Here is a 23,156-nt window from a genome sequence, read left to right as displayed (position 1 = left end):
TTGATGCCACTTCTCATTTCCTTTTCCTTCCCTGACCCAGGAACTGCATCGGGAAACAGTTTGCATGAATGAGATGAAGGTAGCGGTGACCCTAACCCTGCTCTGCTTTGAGCTGGCAGCAGATCCTTTCAGGGTCCCTGTTCCCACTCCAAGAATTGTGTTGATGTCCAAGAATGGGATCCACTTGCATCTCAGGAACCTCCTCTAACCCTTGTGGGGACAAGGATGAGCCCCAAGGCCGCCTGCCTGCCTCGTGTCTTCCTGTCATTCTCTCCTGTCTGCTGTCCTCTGCCCATTTCCTCCTTTCACTCTGCCCACTGCCAGCCTCCTGCTCTCCTCCTCTTGTGCATCAGACTGTCTGTCCTTCTCCACCTCACCCTTCCCCAAACATCCTATTTACTTATCTGTTACCCTTCTCCTACCGCCTGAATCTGACCACCCACTGAACTTAATACCTGCCTGTTTCCCAGCCTGCCTGTCCTCTACATGTCTTTTTCTTTTTATGCCTATTTGATTGTCTCTATATTATTTCTGTGTGGTTGCTATAATAACCTATCATAGCCTTAGTGTCTTAGAATAAACCAGTCTGTTCTCTTATAGTTCTAGAGATCGAAGTCTAAAATGGATTTTGCTGGACCACAGCCAAGGTATTGGTGGTCACACTACCACTAGTCTCCAAGAAAGAATCCCTTTCTCTGCCTATTCCAGCATCAAGCTGCATTCTTTGTGATCTTTAGCTCCTGGAGCCTCCTTTTTCAAATCCAATAGCATCTTTCAATATCCTTCTGCTGCTGTCTTTATATCACCTTTTCTTCCATAAGGACTTTTGTGATTAGACAGGTGCACTCAGATAATACAGACGTATCTCAGCTTCCAGGACATGGACTCTTTGGGAGCCATGATTCAGTCTGCTTAATCCCTATGTGACTGCTGTGAGTCCATGTTTCCAGCTCTCTCCTGTTTTTTACCAGCATACCCATTTGTCATCACATACCCTCCTCTTCTTTCCTCCTCCCTCAAATAAATTTCTTAACGTTGCATGGAGTGTGTGTTTTCTCTTGGAGGAAGATAAATGGAAGAGAAAAGGGAAAAGGGGAGGAAAGATGGAGGAGACAGGAAGGGAGATAATAATCAGCTCTGTGATGCCAGCACCCCAGGAGGGCTGGATGTGTCCCATTGTCTCAGGCCATGGAGTGGTTGGCTTTCCAAGAGGTACTAGGAGGAACCCCTATGGAGAAATGGATTGGCCAGTGGGACAGAATATCAGACCCCAGTCAGCAAACTACTGATGGCACCTGTCCCACAGGACCCCTTCCCAGTCCCTTGCTTCTCTCGTCGACCAACCCTGCCCCATTATGTGATTGCTTGGGTACTGGTCCTCCTGACCCTGGGCCCTGTTCTCAGGCCCTTTTTGCCCTTCTCCACCAGCCTCTCTCAACCCAGACATTATTGTTTTGTTGGTTCTAAACACAGATTTTTCTCTTGTCCTACTCCCTGCCATTCTTAGCCCAGACCCTGTATGTCACACACAGGCTTCCCCAAGACCTCTGCCTATGGTGTAATTCCATATTCTGCCTTCCTGAAGGGGCTTCTTCCCCAGCTGGTGCCTGCATCCAGGACCTTCCTTTCAGCCCCTTGGCTGCCTAGGTTACTGGGCTAGTTCAGCCATGCTTTGAGAAGAGGCAGTGTAGATGTTTCATGTTTGACCAAGGGCAGGAAAATAAACTGGGAAAGTGCTAGACAGGAAGGTTGGCAAGATTCCCCAGCATCAGGTGGTGAAGAAGGGCAAGGGTTAGCCAAGCTCAGAGAGTTCAAGGCAATGGGAACTTGAAATTCTAGGTGGCCACCCATGGATAAACACAAGCTCTAACCACAGAATTATGTTGAGGATAAAGAATGTGACTAAGAAGTGGTCTTCTGGCTGCTGCCTGCTGGCTCTAGGCAAAGGAAAAAACCTAGGGTGAGTTCACACTCATATACATGACTCCCATGACACATATATGTGCAACTACACGTGTGTGTAACACTCACACACTCTACACTCTACCACGCATGTGCACAACAAAGGCCTGGGGTTGTAGGAGGCAACAGGGTATGTTTAACCAACTGAGGTACTCAAGCGCCAACAACAGGGTATGTTTGGAGGGCTGGAAGGATTAAGTGGAGTTCATTTTGGTGCCCATTAGTCAGCTGCCTTGGTCCTCCCCTCCCGTGTGGAGCCTCCCCCTTCTGTCAAGCTCTGGAGTTCTCAGCTCCATTTCCCATCAACATAAACTCTCAAAGAGATAGTCAATACACCTATGGAGTCTTGGTCAAAAGAGGTCAAAGTCAGAAGGGCTCAGTGCAAGCTATTTTCTGATGAGCATCTTGGCAGTTTCCTTCTTCTGACACTGAAATACGGTAAGTCCTGCCTCATAGGTCTCTTGACAATCCAGAGATGAGGGAAGTAACAAGTCTTAGACTTGGGTGCCACCCATGGGCTACAAGTGGTTATGACCTCTGGTTCTGCCCTCAGATGATGACTATTGATATATTCCTCTGCTTCTATGGAGAAAGGTCTATCCAGGGCCAGGACAGAGAAGGAAGTTGGTGGCATGGATGACACCCTGGCTGAGACCTCTGCATCCCAGCCTCAGGTGGGCAAGGAGGTCTGGGTCTTGACAGGGCTTTTCAGGAGTGAGCAGGTGGCCCATAGCCAACCTTCCCAGGCTGTGGTCTTTTTCTAAGAGGGGAAGCATCAATAGCAGGAAGGATGTGTCTCCAGATGGTACATCCCCAGGGCAACATATAGACATCCCCAAGTCCCAGGGCTAGAATTCCCCTCACTTATCAGGCCCCTTATTCTCCAGTGTCCTCCCCTTCACTGTTGTCTAATTCCTGGATTAGAACCTGCTAATGGCCTTATACCTAGGACCATAGAGATACATGGGACCCCAGGCATCAGGCAGCTGCTGCAGGGAGTACTGAAGAAGACTCTCTAATTCATCACATGGCCCCAGCCTGAGGCCCTTCCTCAAAGTCACTCTTTGCACCTTTGTACCTCACCTGCCTCAAGGCTTAATTCAAGCACTGTGTCTTCCAGGAAATCCCCCTTAAATGCCACTCTGCCACCTTCTTCAGCAAAAGCCTGAACACCCAGAGCACCAGGTGACAATGGCATAGATGCTGCCAATGGCAGGAATGCAAGAGAGACCTGTCTCAAGAGGGGCAGAAGATAAACCTGAGAAACCATATTCCATATTCCATATTCCTTGATTTCAGTGGTGGTTATCTGGGAATTTGTTTTAGGAATTGACAGTCCTATACATTTTTTGTTTATGCAATTTTACCACATGTCTGTTATATTACACACATGCACAGACAGTTAAGAAGAGCAATACATCTCAATGAAGGGCCAAGCCCCCAAAGCCATCCTTCTTTCATGTGGAGTGAATGAGGGCCTGATCATAATCATAAAGCCAAAGAGACCCAGCTTCCATTGTGTTCATTGTGTCACACGGCTGGCCTGTAAGTTTCTGCTACATTCTAGAAAGACTGCCAATTATGGGAGATAAAGGAAGATTCTAGCAGCAAAGAGGTGTTCACCATATGTTTGTTGAATGAATGGTTGAGCTCTAGAGTACATGCATACTAAGCATGTCCAGACACACATGTTTGCATGGCACTGCCCTCCAGGTGATTGTTTATGTGGGTGCCTTCTCCCCATGTAAATTACAAGCCTCTCAAAGATAGGGAGCCACAACTACTCTACAATCCAGCCTGGAGAGGGCAGTGTCTGGGCTGTCTGGGACCCTCTTCTCAGCAAAGCTACTACCCAGAGCCTGGACGCAGCGACTTCAGTCGGAGGTGGATGCCATTCTTGGAGCGCAGGATCAGCTGGGGCATCTTGATGGGGGGCCGCAAGGGGTCCAGGGAGAACTCAAAGCGGAGCAAGCAGAGGGCCGTGACCACCTTCATCTCATTCATGGCAAACTGCTGCCCAATGCAGTTCCTACAGTGAGTAGCACAAGGTGGCATCAGACTGTGGTGTGTCCAGAGTGAGAAAATCCAGTGTTCTTAGTGGCCAAGAAAAACCAGTGGCTTAGAAAAACCAATAACTATTTGTGGATAAATAATTGGCTGATTGGTTGATTGACTTGGGGCTTCAGAAACAGATCTTGGGAACACAGTGAGGGCCCCAGACTGAGTAGATTCACATTGGGAATTCTGGTTTGGGGGCCTCCTCTTGGAATGACTCGGCCAGCCCACCACTTGCCAGGGACATGATTATGCTAACAGCAAGAAGAAGGTCCCTGGAACTTACCCTACTTCAAGATCATCAAAAACCCAACGGCGGCCCCTTTGTCACGGAGTTCCCAAAATGATGCTTTCCCCACAAAATCCTCCATTCTCCCCTCCCATTCCTGGGGCCCTGGGGATTTTGGTCCACTCCTTACCTGGGCCCAGCAGAGAAGGGCATGAAGGCGAAGGGGTGGCGTGTGGCCACATTCTCAGGGGAAAAGCGCAGCGGGTCAAAGACCTGAGAGGACAAGCCTTGCTTAAATACATGCCAGGTCCTGGGGAGAGTGACCTCCATAGCCTCCCACCCCACCTGACCTCCAGACCCAGGGATGTAGTACCTCAGGGTCAGGCCACACAGCGCTGTTCCTATGGAGGGCATAGATGTGCAAAGAGATCAGGCTGCCTGTGGGCAGAACAAAGGCCTGGTAGCTGGGTGGTCCTGAGAGAGCTTCAGCTACCTCCTCACAGGGCCAGACTTCCCTGGTATCCTTCTAACTGGACACCAGCCCCTGCCTGAGCACTGCCTTTGAGGGAGGGTTCATGACCACCCTCAAGACATCAAAGTGCTTTTGACCATCATCATATCTACTTCCTCTGGCCCCAGCATTGGACACAGCAACTAACATAGACATTTGTGGAATGGGGAGAGAAAAAAGAACTGAAGCTACCTTGTTGTGAGGTAGGACAGGCAAGGTCTATTACAACACTTGTGCTTTCAAATAACTGAAAGAAAGTTACTATTCCTGACATTATGCTATTAATAGTAACATCCACCATTCATTGGGTGCACGTTGTATGCCAGATACAGAGTTAAACCTCCTTACAAAGCTACCACATACAGTTGTATAGGTTGTGCAATGAATGTCATCATAGTCTATGTGAATGGTGCCTCCTGGAGTTGTTCAGGTCACAACCTACATGGCGGTACATGACAGCCCTGAAGAATATTGTCTCTTTAATCCGGAAAACAACCTTGTCAAGCAAAGACTCTTCTTGTCCCCATTTTATAAAAGAGGAAACAGAAGCTCAAGTTAGAGGGATTTACCCATACATTGTAGAACCAGGATTGGGACCCAGACCAAACACAAAGCCTGAGTTCTTCCCCACTTGTGCTAAGATTTGACCAAAGGCACAGAGTCTGTCAGAGAAGCATCCACAAGGACTCCTGTTCCACCCCCAAGTCCACTCCAACTCACCTTCAGGTAGGGAGCGGCCATCCACAAAGTTGACAGGCTTGCTGAGCTGGCGGTACACCTGGGGCACGGGTGGGTAGAGGCGGAAGCTTTCCTTGATGCACATGGTCAAGTAGGTCATTTTCCCCAGATCATCCCTGCCAGCAATACAACCAGACCTGACTGGAGATGGGAAGCAAGGGGCTTCCACGGGAAGGCAGTTTCCAGACCCACCTTCCCCTCTTACCGCCATCACACATCCAATAATGGGAGGGACACAAGTGCTTCAAGTGCCCAGACCAGATTAAACATGGGGTAGCCACTCCGATCCAGGGGTTCTGGCTCCTGGCTCTTTTCTCCATCTCTCCCTCATCTCTACTGCTAGGAAGGGAACCACAGGACCCTAGAGCTGTATGTGCACCCAGCCATCAAGACAAAGTCACTCCTGTGTCGTAAGGTCCCATAGAAGCCCCACGAGGGACAATTTAGGTTCCACTTAGTTTCCCCTGTGGAACTAAGGTGGAAAAAAATATACACTGATATACACTGGTTGAATGAAGTTGTAAGTGCATGAACAGCAACAAGCTCAGGTAAAAATCAAAAATTATGTATCTTTTTTCTCCTTTGCCAACAGGAAGCTCAGTCTGAAATGTGGCCCAATCAGGACTACTGCACAGCACTTTGTTACAGAGTCCCAAACCCTAAGGCTTCTCCACCTAGTCTTCAATTTTTTTTTTTTTTAGATATACTTGACTGTATGAAAACTGGGAACTTGTGCACTACTGGGTATTTACCCTAAAGATACAAACGTAGTGATCCTAAGGGGCACGTGCACCCGAATGTTTATAGCAGCAATGTCCACAATAGCCAAACTATGGAAAGAACCTAGATGTCCATCAACAGATGAATGGATCAAGAAGATGTGGTATATATACACAATGGAATATTATGCAGCCATCAAAAGAAATGAAATCTTGCCATTTGCGACAACATGGATGGAACTAGAGCGTATCATGCTTAGCGAAATAAGTCAAGCAGAGAAAGACAACTATCATATGATCTCCCTGATATGAGGAAGTGATGATGCAACATGGGGGCTTAAGTGGGTAGAAGAAGAATCAATGAAACAAGATGGAATTGGGAGGGAGACAAACCATAAGTGACTCTTAATCTCACAAAACAAACTGAGGGTTGCTGGGAGGAGGGGGGTTAGTAGAAGGGGGTAGGATTATGGACATTGGGGAGGGTATGTGCTTTGGTGAGTGCTGTGAAGTGTGTAAACCTGGTGATTCACAGACCTGTACCCCTGGGGATAAAAATATATGTTTATAAAAAATAAAAAATTAAAAAAAAAAAGAAAGGCTCACTGACTTATAATGCTGTCACTGTCCTTATTCAGTGTTTCCAGCTTTCAATAAAACCCAGCTGGATAATAACTCACAAAAAAATAAACTTAGGGAATTTGCTTCAATTAAAAAAAAAAAACTGGGAACTTGTATTCATCAAAAGACACCTTAGACACCATAGACACCTGGGTGGCTCAGTCAGTTAAACATTGCCTTTAGCTCAGGTCATGACCTAAGGACCAGGGATTGAGTCTCACATCGGGCTCCCTGCTCAATGAGGAGCCTGCTTCTCCCTCTCCCTGTGCCTCTCCTGCACCCTGTGCACTCACTCTCTATCTCTCAAAAATAAATAAATAAAATCTTAAACACACACACACACACACACACACACACACACACACACACACCTTAAGAGACATGAAATGGGAGGTTACAAACTGGGAGAAGAGATTTTCAATGAGCATTAACAAAGTATTATATACCAGTGCTCATTCTTTCCTTTTCGCGTTTTACTATAGTATTGAATAAGCATCCTTGAAGTTGCTTCAAATTCTAGATGAAATGAAATAAAAATAACATAAATAAAAATTTTAACTCCCCGCCTCCAGGCCGTGTTCCTATTGTTACCTAACCTGGAAGGCCCATTTCTCTTTTCCTTTGCTGATCTGAGTTTCACCCCTCCTTGGAAAGCCAGCTCAAGTCCCACCCCTTCTGATTCCTCTGCTGTCCACACAGGGCTTCTCAGTCTTACTCCAGTCTGAGGTTTTCTCTAGATTTTGGCCTATGTAAGTTGTCTTTCTAAAAACATCCCAAGGGCAGCACCTTGGCTCCTCCCAGCCCTCGCATTTGGCTGGACACTGGGAGGTCTCCAATATCAGGCCAATAAAAATGGGTAATGGAGGCGTCAGACATCTCGTGCTGTGATGTGTACCTAACCTGATGCTGGAGGTCACACAGGAGCCAGAGAGAAAGGTGAGGTGTGACAGGAGGCCAAGGCCTGAGGGGAGGAGGTAGGGAAAGAGGGACCTGCAGGAGAGCCCCAGAGACCACGCACGCTGCCAAGAGAGGTCAGCGTCAGTTGGTGTCATGTCAATGAGTTCAAGTTTGAACCAAGAATCAGAGAACAATAAAAGGTTTTAAGTGATGGAGTTTGGGAAACAGCCTTTTCTTCTTCACCAGATGAGTCTACAGGTGGCAGGTGGCCATTCAAAGGCAGGTGGGCCAGAGCGGGGTTCAGGTCCCTAGGTATCCCAGTTGTATTCATGCCCAGTTCCCTCCTTTCTCTCTCCCAGAGCCTGCTGTTCCATCTAGCAACCCAGAAGGGTAGTCAGGTTCTGCCAGCAGAGGGAGTGAGCACACAAAAAGTTCACTGGTCACTGGCAAAGGGATCAAGGAAGGTTTCCTGGAGTAGGAGGCATCCAAGCTGTGCCTAGGAGTATAGATAGGAATCTGGGAGAGTTGCCCGGATTCCTATCTATGAGTTGTCAATGGGAGTCTGACACCTAAAAAGGGCTCCACTGTGGGAGAATGGGCTCAGGGTTGTATCCACAGAGCTCCCCCTCAAAAATCACAGCACTGGAGCAAACAGGACACTGCCACCACCCTCACCTTGTTCCCAGGATGGCCCTGTGTCACCCAAAGATGACACCGGGCAGCATAGATGCAGGGCATCCCTGGGACAGGGAAGCAGGACAGACTGGGCTCACCCACAGCCTTGCTCACCACTGCAAGGAGTCCAGGTTCCCAAGGATCTCGCAGACCTCCTCACGACAACGATGCTGGTGCTCGGGGTACAGGGCCATGCAGTAGAGAAACCAGCAGATGCCACTGGTGGTGGTGTCATGGCCTTCAAACATGAATGTGTCCACCTCAGCCCGGAGATCTGCGTCTGACAACTTGATCCCATTTTCATCCTGTGTTGGGGAAGGCATGATGGGACAGCCCAAGGCATTGGAGATAAGTACCAAGACTTCATAACAGTTGTCAAATGAAGGTCCATTACAGAGCGGAGCTTGAGACCTTCCCCAGAATCCTACCTGTCCTCCCAGGCACAGCTTGATTCCTCCTACTCCAGGAAACCTTCCCTGATCCCTCCGTCCAAGTAGACCTGTGACCTTACCCAGCCCTAACTGTCAATTCTGCTAAGAATGTCACCTGGCAGAGGAGAGGTCTTTGTCAACATCCACTTCCTATCTTCTCCACTACACTATAAATATATGGAGGGCAAGGCCAAGTCTTTCTCATCTTCTGCATGGAAACTAACCCAGGGTAGGGGTTAGTGAGTTTGGAGGGTGGATGAATAAAGAAATGAATGAATGGATGAATGAATGAATGAATGAATAGATATCCAAGATTCTAAGGTTCTTCAGTATTAGAAGTCTAGAATTGATGGGCACATGGGTGGCTCAACTTGATTTTGGCTCTGGTCATGATCTCAGGGTGGTGAGATGGAACCTGCATCCGGCTCTGCACTGAGCATGGAGTCTGCTTAGGATATTCTTTCTCTCCCTCTCCCTCTGCCTCTACCCCTCACCAACTCACCCTCTCCAAGGGAAAAAAAAAAGTCTAGAATTGGTCTTTAGGACTTCTAGCACATGACCTGACCTCCCTGCATCTCTCCCCAATGAGGCAGCCAGCCACAACCGGCACCTTGCTGTCTCTGAGCCTTTGTTGATGCACATCAGAAGACAAGGAACAGATCGTACTTGCTGGGGGAAAAGAAGGGAAATGCTTAACAGACCCTGCTGCTGTCCAGTGAGCCCTGTCCCAGGAAAATGGTCTGTAAACCCCTCTGGGACGAGTTCTTAGTTGGGGGTTGCCAACTGTGTCCTCACTCACCCGAGCCCCCAGAAGAATGTCCAGGAAGTCCAGGTGCCTCCGGCTCTGGATTTTCTCCTGCTCCTTCTCATCCTTCAGGGCTGCCTTTCGTTCCCTGATGACCTGGTCTGGGTCAGGAGCACAGAGTGTCATTGCCTGGGGACCCATCCTCTACCCAAAGGGAAATGGAGGTCCTGCAATGGCAGAGGTCAAGAGAGGCCTAAAGGGGCTAGGCTAGACCCTGGGCTTCCTGTGTGTGGACCCTGCAGGAAAAGCCCACCTGTGTGGTCGTGGGCCGTCTGGCAGGCCCGCAGGAAGCGGCGGCCATGCGGGGTGAGCCAGTAGATGAAGTCGTTATGGTACTGGAAGGACTCAATGCGCTGCTGCATCAGCAGAGTGAGGTCGCTGACAGCCGAGTAGTAGCTACTGTCCCTACATAGCAGTAGAGCAAGGAGGAGGGCTCAGACCCTGACCCACTGCAATGCTGCCATTAAGCCTCCCCAGTAAAGGCAGAATCTGTCTCCCCACCATGAGCAAGGCCCAGCTCCCCCTACCTCCCGCCCAAGCCAGGGCTCCCTAGGGCAGGACCCCATGTCCTCTCAGACCAGGGCCCTGGAGTCCCACCAACTCTCTCCTCTGAGCTAGCCTGGGTAGAGATGGTGGTCAGCCCCAAGTACCCTCTGACCTGTGGCCCTGACCGCTGTCTCCTTTGCCAAAAGTGCACTTCATGAGTGAGATCAGTGCCATGTGGCCCACGTCAGAGAAGATGTCAAAGCTCTTATCCTCACGAGCCTTTTCCTCCCACTTGTCCTGGAGCCCAGAGGTGGAGGGTAACATCAGGGAGTCAGCTGGACACTCAGCTCTGCCCTCGAAGACCCACAGCCTGGCCTCTCCTCCATGCCCCAAGTCCCTGGCCCGGCCTCCATCCCTCTGGAATGTGGGGGTAAGGGCTTCAGGCTGGGGTGGGATCAAAAGGTGGATCCACGCTACACACACAGACACTGAGCCAGGCAGGCTACCCAAGGGAAGAAGAGGGCTGAGGGGTGGAGAATCGCCCCAGCACAGCCTGTGCATGGTCAGGCCTGTAGTGAGGCTGGGAAGAAATTTTCTGCAAGGGGAAAACTAGTCTGGGTAACTTCTGGGGATTATACAGCCCTGAGACTCAAAATCTAACCCACGACCTTTGGCATCCCCATCAAAAATGATGCTAATGACATCATTTAAGCTGCAGCTGCAGCTTCCAGGAACCTGGCCCTGGGAGCTCACCAGCATAGTGTGCGTGGAGTCGGCAAACACAGCCACATAGGGTTTCAGCACATCATAGTGGAAGCCAGGTGTGAGCAGCTTGCGGTGCTGATACCACTTGGGCCCCTGGAGCACCAGTAGGCCTTTCCCTGGGGAAAAGAGGGCAGAGGGAAAGCTGGTCAGTGCACACAATCCTGCCCTACCTTGGCAACCCGGGGCCTCCACCCCAGTGCTCTTGACCAGTCACATGTCCCAGCCCAGCTCTGCCTTCCAGCCACCCAGTTGTGCAGCCTCTGGTGACACCAGCCTTGGCCCTACCACCACTCCCCTCTTCAGGCTTTTGCCTGGCCCACACCACCAATGCAGTCTCCTGGGATCCCACTTCAGAAAGCTCTTTCTCATTCCAGAAAGCTCTTCCTCATACTCACGTATTTTCCAGAGCCCTTGCTCTGCCTTTCCAGGGGAAAGCACATACCCAGAAGGAGAAGGCACCTGAGCCCCACTTCCCCAGCCAACTGGGAGCTCTCTTGCTTCTTCCTGTCCCCCCACTTGGCAGCTAAGGTTAGGAGGGGCACTTGGGGGCCAGGTGGTCCACATGAGATAACAGACTGAATGGACACTGGGCGGAGAGGAATGGGACAGGGAAGGATCCTGGTAATGCAGCACCAAGGATGGGGAATGCAGGTGTCCACTCACCAATCCACTGGAGGAAAAAGTCATACACATCTGGAGCCTTAGGATCTGCAGGAGAAAGAGAAGATCGGGTCATACAGAAATTAGCAGATGCTGAGAGGAGGGTTATTGATCAATAGGATCAATAGGACCTCAGCTACCCAAACTTAAGGTGCAGACCCCAAGACCCTCCCCACTTGGAGCCCTGAGCCCTTTGCTCTCAGGAAACCCCACCCACTCCTGGGAGTCCTCACCCCCTCGGCTGTACACAGCTTTGGCATAGTCGGGCTCATAGATGTTCAGGAAGCCAAGGAACTGTCCAAGCCAGAGTGGGTGGGCGTAAGGGAACTGGTGGGCCCAGGATACCACCTTGTCCAGGCTCCCCGTCTGCTGTATCTGAAATGGTGACAGAAGGCCAGGGTACTCAGGAACACACTGTCACTTCCTCCTTGGGCAAGGAAGGCAGAGGGCTGCCCAGACAGACCCTGGGAGCATCCTTCCCTCGTCCTGTATCCCTCTTCCTGACAGCCACAGTCCTGTACATCTCTGGGGTCAATTCCCTCTCCAGCCCCAGAGACAACACTGTAATTCCAAGCCACCCTCTTGCTGTACATGGGTGAGCTCAACAACCCCAAGCTGGCCAGCTTGCTTCCATCTGGTTCCTATCATCAGCCCTCTATCTATGCTGCTCCAAGAAAGAGATTTCTATTGGCATTAAAGCTGTTTTCATGAAAGTGATAACCCCAGCTTGTTGTGCAATGCAGAAATCTGCTCAATTCTACCCCTATTATGTCATTTGACACACTTTTCTGAGGTCCTACTATGTGCAGGGCACTATCTTAAGGTCTCAGGGCATAAGATGGACTGCGTCTTATACTTTCATTCCATGGGCAGACCCATTAGACTCAACCAAACAATTAAGGAGTGTGAATACACCCAGCAGTAAGTGTGAAGAAGGAAGCAGATATGCTGCTCTGAGAGAGTCTAGCCAGGCGTGTCTACTTAGAGAGGGAGATCAGAGATGGCCCCTGGATGGAGAGGACATTCCCTCCAGGGGAAACCTGGAGGATGACAAGTGGCTGGCAGTGCAAAGAGCAAGAGACAGCATTCCTGGTAGAGCAAACAGAAAGCACAAATGTTCTGGGGCAGGAAAAAGTAGTGATGTCTTCCAGGAGCTGCCACCTGGTGGGATCATGGCCTGAGATGAGATTGGAGATCATCCAGTGGGTGGTATGTGCTCTTTGGGGGGTTTCTAGCTACATCTACTCCCCTAGCTGTGTTTTCTGTAAATGGAGTACACAATAAATACTTTTCTGAAACCGCTTTTTTAATTTAATGTGTCTTGTCCTTCTTTTCAAACTAGAGCCTTTAACTGCCCCTTCCATATTTTTAATTACTTTAATTGCATAGTATTCCACTGCAGGGATGACCATTATTTACTTATCCATTTCCCCCTATTCCAAATGAGTCTTTCAGAGATATGCTTAAAACCCATCCATGGCCTACCCGCCCATGGGCCTCAGAATAAGGTCTGAGCTCTGGAGTTTGTGAGGAGGTAGAGTCATGGCTGATCAGAGAGCTGGGATGTGAACCTGGGAGCATTGACTTCACAGCCTGCAATCTTTGAAGCTCAGAAGATCTACATTTGAATATTGGTTTCCCCTATTTTTTAGATGCATGAACTTGGGCAAGATCTTTGGGCTCTCTGAATCTTACTCTTCCCATCTGTAAAATGGAGATGATAACTTACATTATAGGATTATGTTGACATTAATTAAATCAAGCAGGGCGTGTGTTACTAGTTGAGGTTCACATAGCATTTAAAGCCCTTCACTGGTATATTGTATGGAAAGGCTTGGCACTGGATCCTGCACAATGTAAGCCTTTGACTCATAGTTCCCTCCCCTTCAAGTTTACCTTTTCCCAACATCTTCCTTCTCTCTACATTTCCTGCCATATCCTATTCCCAAATGTCCCAAACTGCACTAAAGAATTTGCTATGAACTTGCCCTAAGATCTTCCACCTCTGAGTAAAGGATTAGCCTAACCTTGTCCCAAGTCACCTGGGAAGCTTGCACTACACCCCCCATCTCTGGTGGCCTTCTCTGTTAGTATCCAGTCCACTTTCTGGGGCTACCTGGGCTCCCAACAACCAGGGAAGTCCTGGGATTTCCCAGATCCTCCCCACTCCGGGATGGACATACATAGGTACCCGTGAATGCTCTGGTCTCAGCCCTCCCCCATCCTACCTTGTGAACACTGCCCCTCCCCCACAAGATTGGGTAGCACTCAGTGTGTGCATAGGCCCCCACCAGATTCAAGGACCACAAAGCTGTATATTCAAAGCTAAAGGGTTAGGAACAACTACCAGGAAGAACCAACAACAACTGAGATGCAGCATCTCTGAAATAAAAATCAATTTTTAAAAATCAATTTTAAAAAATGGACTCATTTACATAAATTCTATGGGGTAAAGCAGAGAGCCATTGAGAGACTGGAGGTAGGAGATCTAAAGTATAATGCTCCAAGGAGTAGATAGGGGATTTTCCCAATCCTAATGACAAATAGGTGATTTCATTCTCCATCCTCCCTTTCAGAGATAATAATTGTACTACTACACAGGTACATGTGAGTACATGTAAACAGGTGTGAACACAACTCAGAAGGGACCCCTAGCTCAAGAGAAGGAGCAGGGGGACTTTGGGTGAGAATGACATGGGTTTCCATGGCTCTCCTAGCCACCGCATATTGGCTAAGAAGTGATGGTGAGTCTTGCCCAAAGTCACACAATCCTCAAGTCCAGGTCTTTCAGTTCCAAAGCCTATGCAATGCCCCCAATACTTCCCTATCTTCAGCACCAGGAGGAGTTCCAGCCCCAGGAATGACCATGTTGAGGGGAGAACATGGAAGCATAGACACCTAAGATGGCAGGAGGGCATGGACCCAAGAAGTGTCCAAGTCCACAGGAATGTAGACATTGGTCCTCACCCAGTATGAGTGGTTTGCTGCCCTGAATCAGACCTCCCAGAGATTCATTCATGCATTCAGTAAATGGGCACGGAGTACCCACTCTTAGTGCCAGACCTGATGCTAGTTTCTGGGGGAACCGTAGTGAACCACACAAAGTCCTGCCCTCCCCATGCTCACATTTCAAGTAGGAGAAACGAAATAGGAATCAAATACATCAGCAATATAATTCTGGTAACAATAACTCTAAAAAAAAATAATAAAGCAAGATAAGGGGCAGAGCTGCTACTGCAGACAGGGAGTAGGGAGGGTCAGGGAAAGCCTCTCTTATGGGACAATTGAGCAGAGATAAGCAGAAAGGCCTTCTAGAAAGCCCTGTAGTATTGACCACTGTCTGCTTCTAAAAAGCTGCTCTTTCCTTAACTCTCTCCTCTACCCCTCTGCTCTTTGCTCCCAGCAAGTTAACCTTGCTCAACTTCACGGAGGAAACAGAAGCCATCAGTTAAGAGGCCCCTAAAAGTCAACAATCAGACCCGAAGAACCACCTGCCTTGCACCCAGCCTCCCCACCTTCCCTCCTGTACCAGCAGGGGATGTACCCAGGGCCTGTCCAAGGTTAGTCCCTTTGGATTCCAGCGTTCTCCTCAGGCACCTCACCCATCAGTCAGTCCCTCTCTCTCCCATACCACAGACCCCCTCCTCTCTACTGGCTCCTTCCCATCTGCATTTAAAAGACTCCCAAGTCTCTCTCACTTACTAAATGAAACACAACCTCCCTTGGTTCTGCCTCCTTTCTAGCTCACACCCCATTTTCCTCCTCCTTTCATAACTTCTCAAAAGAGCTGTCTCACAGTTTCACTTCCTCCTCGCCCCCACCTCTCCGACACTGGTCTTGCTAATGTGACCAACACCCACCTGGCGGGTGAGCCCAGAGGTTTTCTAGCTGCTGTGACATAGTCAAATCCCCTCTCTTTTAGAACCCTGTCCTAGGTGCCTTCCCACCTCTTTGACACAGCTCTTCCTCACCTATTATTTGTAAATCAAAGACTGAGTGTCCCCCAGACCCAGCCCCAGGCCTCTTCTTATGCTGCACCTTCTCCCTGGAGGCTCTTACCAACTCCCATGGCTTCCTTTGCCATCTACCTGAGACTGTTTCCAAAACTGACAGCACGTTCCAGTTTGTCTTTCTCCTGAGCTTCGGAAATATGACCAACCATCTGCTGGACCTCTCTGCATGACACCCTTCAGGGCCCTCAGACCCAGCCTTTTCAAACATGAACACAATATGTCTTCCCCCCAAATCTGCCCCTCCTCTCATACCTAGGAATGGAACCACCATCCCCCCTGATGCCAGCCAGAAACACAGAATGGAGTTTTCCCATGATTTAGGGCAGCACCATAGGGGATATCCTGTGGAGACTGCATCTCTCCCCTGCAGGTCCACCAAGAGACTTTTACGCTGGAATCAACAAACCAGAACTAGGAGAGCCAGATGTAGCAATTCCTGGGAAAGTCTCCAAACCCAGAACCCAAGGGTCCTGTGCCCAAACACACAAGTGCTGCCAGGCCCGAGTCTTTTCTTCTCGGGTCTCAGAGCCTCACATTTTTATACTTAGACATAGAAATTCATTCCTCCTGGTTACCATCCAGTCTTGTGGCTCAACGAGTCCTTTTCTCTCTTTTGGTGATTTTTCCAAATTCTGCTCTGATCCATCTGTGTTGATACCACAGTTTAACAAAGTTCCCAGGGCTCTCCTGTGCCTCATTTTTCCTAGCGCATGCAGGGGACTTCACTGACACCCTTACATCTGCCTGCCTCTCCCACGCCCACAGTGCCAGGACAGCCTCCCTGACTTCTTACTCCTTTTCTTCTCACTGTTCACTCCACTAACATCTCCTTGGATGGGGTCCTCAGCCCTGTCCAGCTCTGCCCACCTCCTATTTGGCTTCTGCCGACCTAGCCACCATCCCAAACCAATGTGATATTTCTACCACACAAATCTAAGCTTGTCACTCCCTGGCTTGAATCCCTTCAAACGTTCCCCATTGCACTCAGAATATAACCTCTTGACATGGCCTACAAGGTCTTATGTGATCTGCCCCACACTCTTCCAGTTTTGTCCATTCCATTCTGTTCTCCCTTTCACCATTCCAGAAGTATAGAGCTATGAACACAGGCACGTACTAGACCTTGAGAAAGAAATATTTATTGAACAAATTAAATTCCTACACACTTGACGTTCTTTCCAGCCTGGCCTCTGTGCCCCTGCACAGGTAGTGTCCTCCACCCTTCCTTCCTTACTTACTTCCATGGATTGCTGCAGCTGGATCTTTCGGACTCACCTCAGCATCCTTTATCTGAGCCCACGGGTCTGGAACACCTGTGCTGTGCTATCCACCTCTCTTACAGTCTGGGGCATTCTAGGGCTGGCCCTAGTCTTATGCATTATCCTCTGCCATTAGCAGAGAGCCAGACCCAGGGTTGTTGATCAGCTAGTTGCTTGAGAAAAGACAAACTTAATCTGTCTCCCAAAGGCTGGGTTGATTTTGATGGAAGAAAGGATAAAGGAAGCAAATGCCTCAGTGTTTTGCAGGAAGAATCCCTCTACAGGGATTTAACACCGGACATCTGCCTGACAGTTTACAAAGTATCTATCTATACTCTACCTTTTTCGATCCTCTTCTAAACCAACAAGGTAAAAATGCTTATCTCTGTATTGTTGAGGAGGAAAGGGAAGCACAGAGCAGAAGCATAGTGAGGGTCCATCAATGTCTACTGAATAGAAATTAGTCAGACCCCTAGACCACAAGCCATGCTCCTAGCTTCACAGCACAAGGTCAAGGGAAATGTCCCAGGGACAAGCAAGGCTAGGCAAGAGGCCTATGCAGTCTCAGGATATCACCTTTCCTGGGCTTGAAGCTGGCAGTCTCCACTCCTCCCCCGACAGTCCAGATTCTCAGGCCCCTTCCAACCTCAGGCCAACAACATGGGTAGGCACCTACTATGGGCAAAGTCCTCTTTGGGCCCCCAAGTAGAAGAAGGGAGACCCTGGAAGAATAAGACATTACCCCATCTCATGGAGACACATTCTGAGAATTGAGGAGAGTGATAGGTCGATGCTTCCAAGGCCCCAAAACCTCAACCAGAAACAAGAAGGGAGAAGTTAATCCTGATGGACAGCTCTGCCCCACCCTCCCACACCTGCCCCCATCACGCTTCTTTTCCTATTCCCACCATCACTAGGCCAGGAATCAAACTTACAGTCACTTTGTAAAGATAGATCATGCCCTGCATGAAAAGGTGTGAATCCTGTGCCGTCTTGACTCGATTCTTGAGCTACTATGTGGACATAAGCAGATACCTTGCCTTTTCTGAACCTCATCTTTGTTTGGAAAAACAAACCCTGCCCCTACACTCCCCATTTCTCAGGCTCAGGTATGGATATGACAGAGCAGAGGTAACAAAGCCTGGAGGAATGCAGAGGTGTCAGGCCCACTGTGGTTCCCCAGGAAACCTTTGAATGTCCAAGGGCAACCTCCCCTCCAACCCTTGTTTGCTCTTCTTGGTGCCAAGGCTCTCCAGATTCTTTTATTAGAGCCAAGGAGCCAGAGTTAAGCTGTGTTCCAAGCCCTCTATACACCTCAAAGTAGGGGGGAAGGGCATTTGTGGGAAGGAGGGCAGCCAGTTCTGACATGGGTAGGGGAGCAAGGTCCCTGTCCTAGAGAAGCCTGTGGGCTGAGGAGAAGCCTAGCTTTGGTCCCTGTCCTAAAGAAGCCTGTGGGCTGAGGAGAAGCCTAGCTTTGGTGGAGGCAAGTAGTAGTGGAGGGATGTGAGAGGCAAGGGATTGAAGATCTCCCTAAATGCCTCTCACATTCTCATTAGGGTCAAATCTCAACCTTCCCATGACCCTCTTCTGTACTTAGCAAAGCCTCTCCTGAACCCTGCCTGATCTCTCCACTTGTCTTCTCCTTCACTGCCTCCTCTATCAAGAGCCCTCCCTACTTCCCAATGTTCACTATTTGTTCATTCAGTGATCCCCACTCTGTGTGAGGCTTCGAGCTGAACCCTGAGGGTACAGGGATGATTTAGAGTAGATCTCCATCCTCCAGAGGTCATGGTCAGTAGGCAGGATGAATAAGTACACAGAAGATGACAACCCAGTGGTACAAATACTGATATACAGGGCATGGAGCTGATGCAAGATCCTGTTTAGGCATCCCATCCAACCTGGAGCAGGTAAGACCCTGGTGTCTGTTTTCCCCTCTAGACAGTAGGCTCCTTGAGAGCAAGGCCTGGGTCTGATTCAACTCCCAAATCCATCTTTTCCTTTCCTTGATTTCTCCAGGATGCATGTAGGTTACTAAGTCATCCTGAGAAGGTAGTTATTTGTAGGGGCAAGACTAAGCCTGGGAAGTTCTCTCCTGAAGGTCAAGCTCATTCCCAGTATCAATCATGGAAGAGAGGTAATCCCCAAGACCGTGAAAGGGAAAGGGTATTTAGGACTAGGAGCCTTAGTCTCGGGCATTTATACCTGGGTTCCCAAACCTAGATGCACAGCAAAACACTTGGAGAGGTTTTTTAACTCAGATTCCTATCCTAGATACATAAACAACTCCTACAACTCAACAACAACAACAAAAACAAAGGCCAAACAAACCCAATTTGAAAATGGGCAGAGGACCTAAACAGACATTTTTCCAAAGAAGATATACAGATAACCAACAGGCACATGAAAAGATGCTCAACATCACTCATCCTCAGCGAAAAGCAAGTCAAAATCACAATGAGAAATCATCTCACACCTATCAGAATGGTTATTACTAACAGAAAGGAAATAATAAGTCTTGGCGAGGATGAAAAGAAAAGGGAACCCTCGTGCACAGCTGGTGGGAATGTATATTCGTATGGACACTACAGGAAACAATATGGAGACTCCTCAAAAAACGAAAAAAGTTGTACCATGCAATTTAGTAATTCCACTTCTGGATATTCACCCAAGGAAAATGAAAACACTAATTCAAAAAGATACATGACCCCAACGTTTATTGCAGCATCATTTACAATAGCTAAAATATAGAACCAACCCAAGTGTCAATCAATAGATGAATGAATAAAGAAGATATGGTCTATATACACAGGGGAATCTTACTGAGCCATAAGAAAGAATGAAATCTTGCCATTCATGACAGCATGGATGAGCCTAGAGGGTATTACACTAAAAGAAATGGGTCAGACAGAGAAAAGCAAATATCATATGTTTTCACTATGACTTAACCATATGAAATCTAAAAGACAAAACAAACAACAACAAAAAGAGAAACTGACCCACAAACATAGAGAACAAACTGGTGGTTTTTACAGGGGAAGGGGAGTGGAGGAATAGGCAAAATAGGTGAGAAGGGTTAAGAGGGACAAACTTCCAGTTATAAAATAAATCAGTCATGGGGATGAAAACTACAGCATAGAGAACATACGCAATAATATTGTAATAACTTTGTATGGTGACAGATGATAACTACATTTAGCTCTAAAAAAAATTTGTTTTCACTTAATGAAGGAAATTCTGCCGTAGGCAACAACATGGATAAACCTGGAGGGAAAAAATGTATCATTAAGATAAATAAATAAATTCAGATCACTAGTCCCAATATGTTAATTCGAATCTCCTGGGACTGGGGCCAAGGAATCTGCTTCTCCCATTTGATTCCAGTGCAGGTGCCCTTGTCTTATGTTCAGAAAACTCTTATCTAGATCCCATGAAGGCAGAGAGCTAGAGGTATTTCTGACAATGGATGCTAAGGTGGTCTCTAGCACCCCAAAATAACAGGAGGTCGAGCCAGGATCTGAACTCAGGACAATGCCATGGCACTGAGCCAGCCCAGAGACATGGCAAAAAGAACTCCACCTTTGGGAGCACCAACCACTTATATGCTCCAAGGAGGGCTCTCAGCACTCATTTCTGCTTTTACTTTTATTTTCTTAGCATGGACATCTTTATACCACACAGAACAAAGAAGATGGTGCTTAAGCTCTAAACAAGATAACCTAGTTCTACTGGACTGTTGGGGATGGGGTGGGGGGTGTTCCCAATGCTATCACTGGGCCTTTAACAGAACTTTGTCTGAATATTGAGCCTGAGGAGGATGAGGAGTCTGTGGGCTATAAGTGATCCCGCTCCCAGGGTCAGCTCAGAAGGCAGGAGTGAACAGGGAGATCCAGTGGGAAAACAGAATGGAAACCATGGCTCCCAGAACATCATCCCCCTGTCCAAGCATAGGGACCCCCTCCATAGCCCCAAGCGGATTAGGCCAGATTCTATCAAGAAAAAGAGGCTGTTTTCTTTCTCCAACCCCTCCTCCCTACATACCTCCTGGGCATGCCCGAAGAGCCAGTGGGTGGGGGGCCCTGGGAAACTGTCCATAGCCCTGGCCAGCATCTGCCTCCTCAGCAGCAGACGGATGAGCTTGAGGAAGCCTAAGATCAAGATCAATCCAGCAGCCCACAGGCCCAGACGGGAGAGACTCAAGGAGAGCAAGACAGAAACCATGGCTGGAGTTGCAACCACCAAGGCTCTGGACTGCTTCCTGCCGCCAGGTTCCTTTATATGGCAGCCCTGACACCCTGCCAGCCCCCACCCCCCTGCCACACCCTGCATCCAGCAACAGGCCAGGCTGGGCTGAACTCCAAAGGGTAGAGATAGCAGCAGCAAAAGTCACAGGCAACAGAGAGACAGCCTGGCTGACTCCTCCCAAAACTTGGCTGAAGAGAAACCAAGTGGTGGGGATCAAAGAAATCAGGCCATGGGTCTGCTTCCTTGGTTCTTTGGAGGAGAAAGCAAGAGACAATTCTAAGGGTAACCCTCAGCATAATAATACCTACCTTTTTACACAAGCACCTTATGTGTCTCAGGAATTTCCTATCCACTATCTCATTTAACCTAAACAAAAGAGGTCATAGCTACTCACTCTTTATACCCATTTTCCAGATAATGAAACTGAGGCTAAGCTTCCCTCTACTTTCTTACAAGAAAGCTTCCACTGTCCTCTTCAATATGGACCTCTGGGAGGATTTGCATTTATGCCCAGATCATAATGCTTTGAGTCTTTTTTGTGAGACATCTTCAGGCACAAAGTTCTAGCCCCAGAAGGGAAATCCTAGATCAGAAAAAAGTCAACTCCACCTCCAAGCTCTTAGTACAAACTTAACTCTTAGGAACATAGAATATTACTTTCAGGGCAAGGAGAAGAGATCATCAAATCTAAGTACACCTTGATCTATGGAGCAAGCCACTGGGACCAGGAGGGACAGGAAATTGTCCAAGGTCTCACAGTAAACAATGACAGCTCTCAATTCCCCCAGCTAGGGTTCTGTTGAAGAACAACCTTGTCCGGGGCCCCAGACTTGCCTGGGAAGAGACTGCTGTTTCTCCCACCACTCTAGGGTTGGAAAAGTCAGTGTCCCAGTACAGATGCTTCAGATGAAGAGATTTGCATGCAGAAGGGTAGGCAGAGTTAAGGAATCAAACAACGTATGCAGTGGCAGCCAGAGACAAGCAGCAGTGGCTGGAAAGAACCCTTCCCTAGGCTGAATGAAGGGGAAGATATAACATTGCTGGAGCCTGCTGTGGAGATAGCTACTAAGAGTCTTCAACAGGAAAACATATGGTCAGAGCTGTGCTCTGGAAGATCTCCCCTTCTATGTAGGTGTACTGCCCTGGGACAGAAGGGGTCCAGAGCCTGGGCTGGTGATCAGAAAGAAGTCAGAGGGCAGACCAGCAGGATGGATGTTTCTCAGGTCTCCCGGATCCTACATACTTCGTCCTGCCACAAACATGGCCCAGCACTCATGGCCTATTTATCACATACCCTGTTCTCCACTCCCTAGTTGAAATCTAGCAGCCATGCACACTTTTAGAGGCAAAGACAAGTCACCATGAGGCCAGAATCAGAGACTGGGCAGTAGCCAACTCCTGAGTCTACCAGCCACCCCTCCAGGTATCTTGGCAGTGTGATTCTTGGAAGCCAAACCATGCTTCCCTATTGCTTCCATCCACTGGTCTGAGTTCTGCCTTCAAGGGCCCACCAGAAAACTTTTTAGGCGTAAATAATAACTTGGTGACAACCCCCAATCTAGGAGCACACATATTAAGGAGATGGAGAAAATGAGACTCTGCCTATATCCACATGCTTCCCAATAGCCCTCCCCCACCACTCCCCCCACCCCCGCCAACATCCACACCCTCCCTCCACCTCAGAAACACCACTTACAGCCAGTCTTCTAAATCTGCCAACCTAGTCTACAGCTCTTCTCCAATTCCTTTGCTGTCTCCCTTATAGCAGCTGAATGCTTGGCTCCTCCTGAAATCTTCCCATTCTGCTACAAGCCCGAAGTCCAAGCTTGTCTCTTCCCTCACTTTGCTTGGCTGAGCGAGGACACACGAGACACAAACCCTCGGTGAGTACATGATTGGGCACATCACTGAAGGTTCTAGAGATGTTGTGCTTTGCAGAAGTTGAGAGAACGTTGGCAATGGGCACCCACTGAACCACCATGTTCCCACCCACTCCATAAACATTCAAGGGAGGCTCTTGTCAGGCCCTCTGTGCTTGCCCAACACCAGCACAAAGGGGCACTTAATAAATACTGGTCTGTTAAA

General features: G+C 48.6%; 1 protein-coding gene across 1 annotated transcript; it reads right to left on the bottom strand.

The window, feature by feature from the left end:
* Positions 1-3,233: 3,233 nt before the first annotated feature.
* LOC131810438 (cytochrome P450 4B1) lies at positions 3,234-21,049 on the bottom strand. The gene is made up of 12 exons (XM_059138403.1): positions 20,868-21,049; positions 11,788-11,929; positions 11,558-11,602; positions 10,883-11,010; positions 10,302-10,426; positions 9,897-10,048; positions 9,638-9,744; positions 8,522-8,712; positions 5,478-5,611; positions 4,620-4,684; positions 4,437-4,519; positions 3,234-3,991 (listed from the first exon to the last, which is right to left on the bottom strand). The coding sequence occupies exons 1-12, from the start codon at positions 21,045-21,047 to the stop codon at positions 3,811-3,813; spliced, it is 1,533 nt and encodes a 510-aa protein (XP_058994386.1). The 5' UTR covers positions 21,048-21,049; the 3' UTR covers positions 3,234-3,810.
* Positions 21,050-23,156: the final 2,107 nt, after the last annotated feature.

The sequence above is a fragment of the Mustela lutreola genome, chromosome 10, assembly GCF_030435805.1.
Source record: "Mustela lutreola isolate mMusLut2 chromosome 10, mMusLut2.pri, whole genome shotgun sequence".
Taxonomy (NCBI): Eukaryota; Metazoa; Chordata; class Mammalia; order Carnivora; family Mustelidae; genus Mustela; species Mustela lutreola.
This window is presented reverse-complemented; position numbering and strand designations above follow the sequence as displayed.

What these genes read in the sequence shown, in the direction of transcription:
- LOC131810438 (XM_059138403.1), bottom strand. Translation starts at nt 21,047, where the DNA reads ATGGTTTCTGTCTTGCTCTCCTTGAGTCTCTCCCGTCTGGGCCTGTGG. An exon ending in ACTCCACGCACACTATGCTG is followed by an intron (nt 10,427 to 10,882) that starts GTGAGCTCCCAG and finishes TCTGGGCTCCAG; the next exon opens with GACAAGTGGGAGGAAAAGGC. An exon ending in CCCTTCTCTGCTGGGCCCAG is followed by an intron (nt 3,992 to 4,436) that starts GTAAGGAGTGGA and finishes TACTCACTGTAG; the next exon opens with GAACTGCATTGGGCAGCAGT.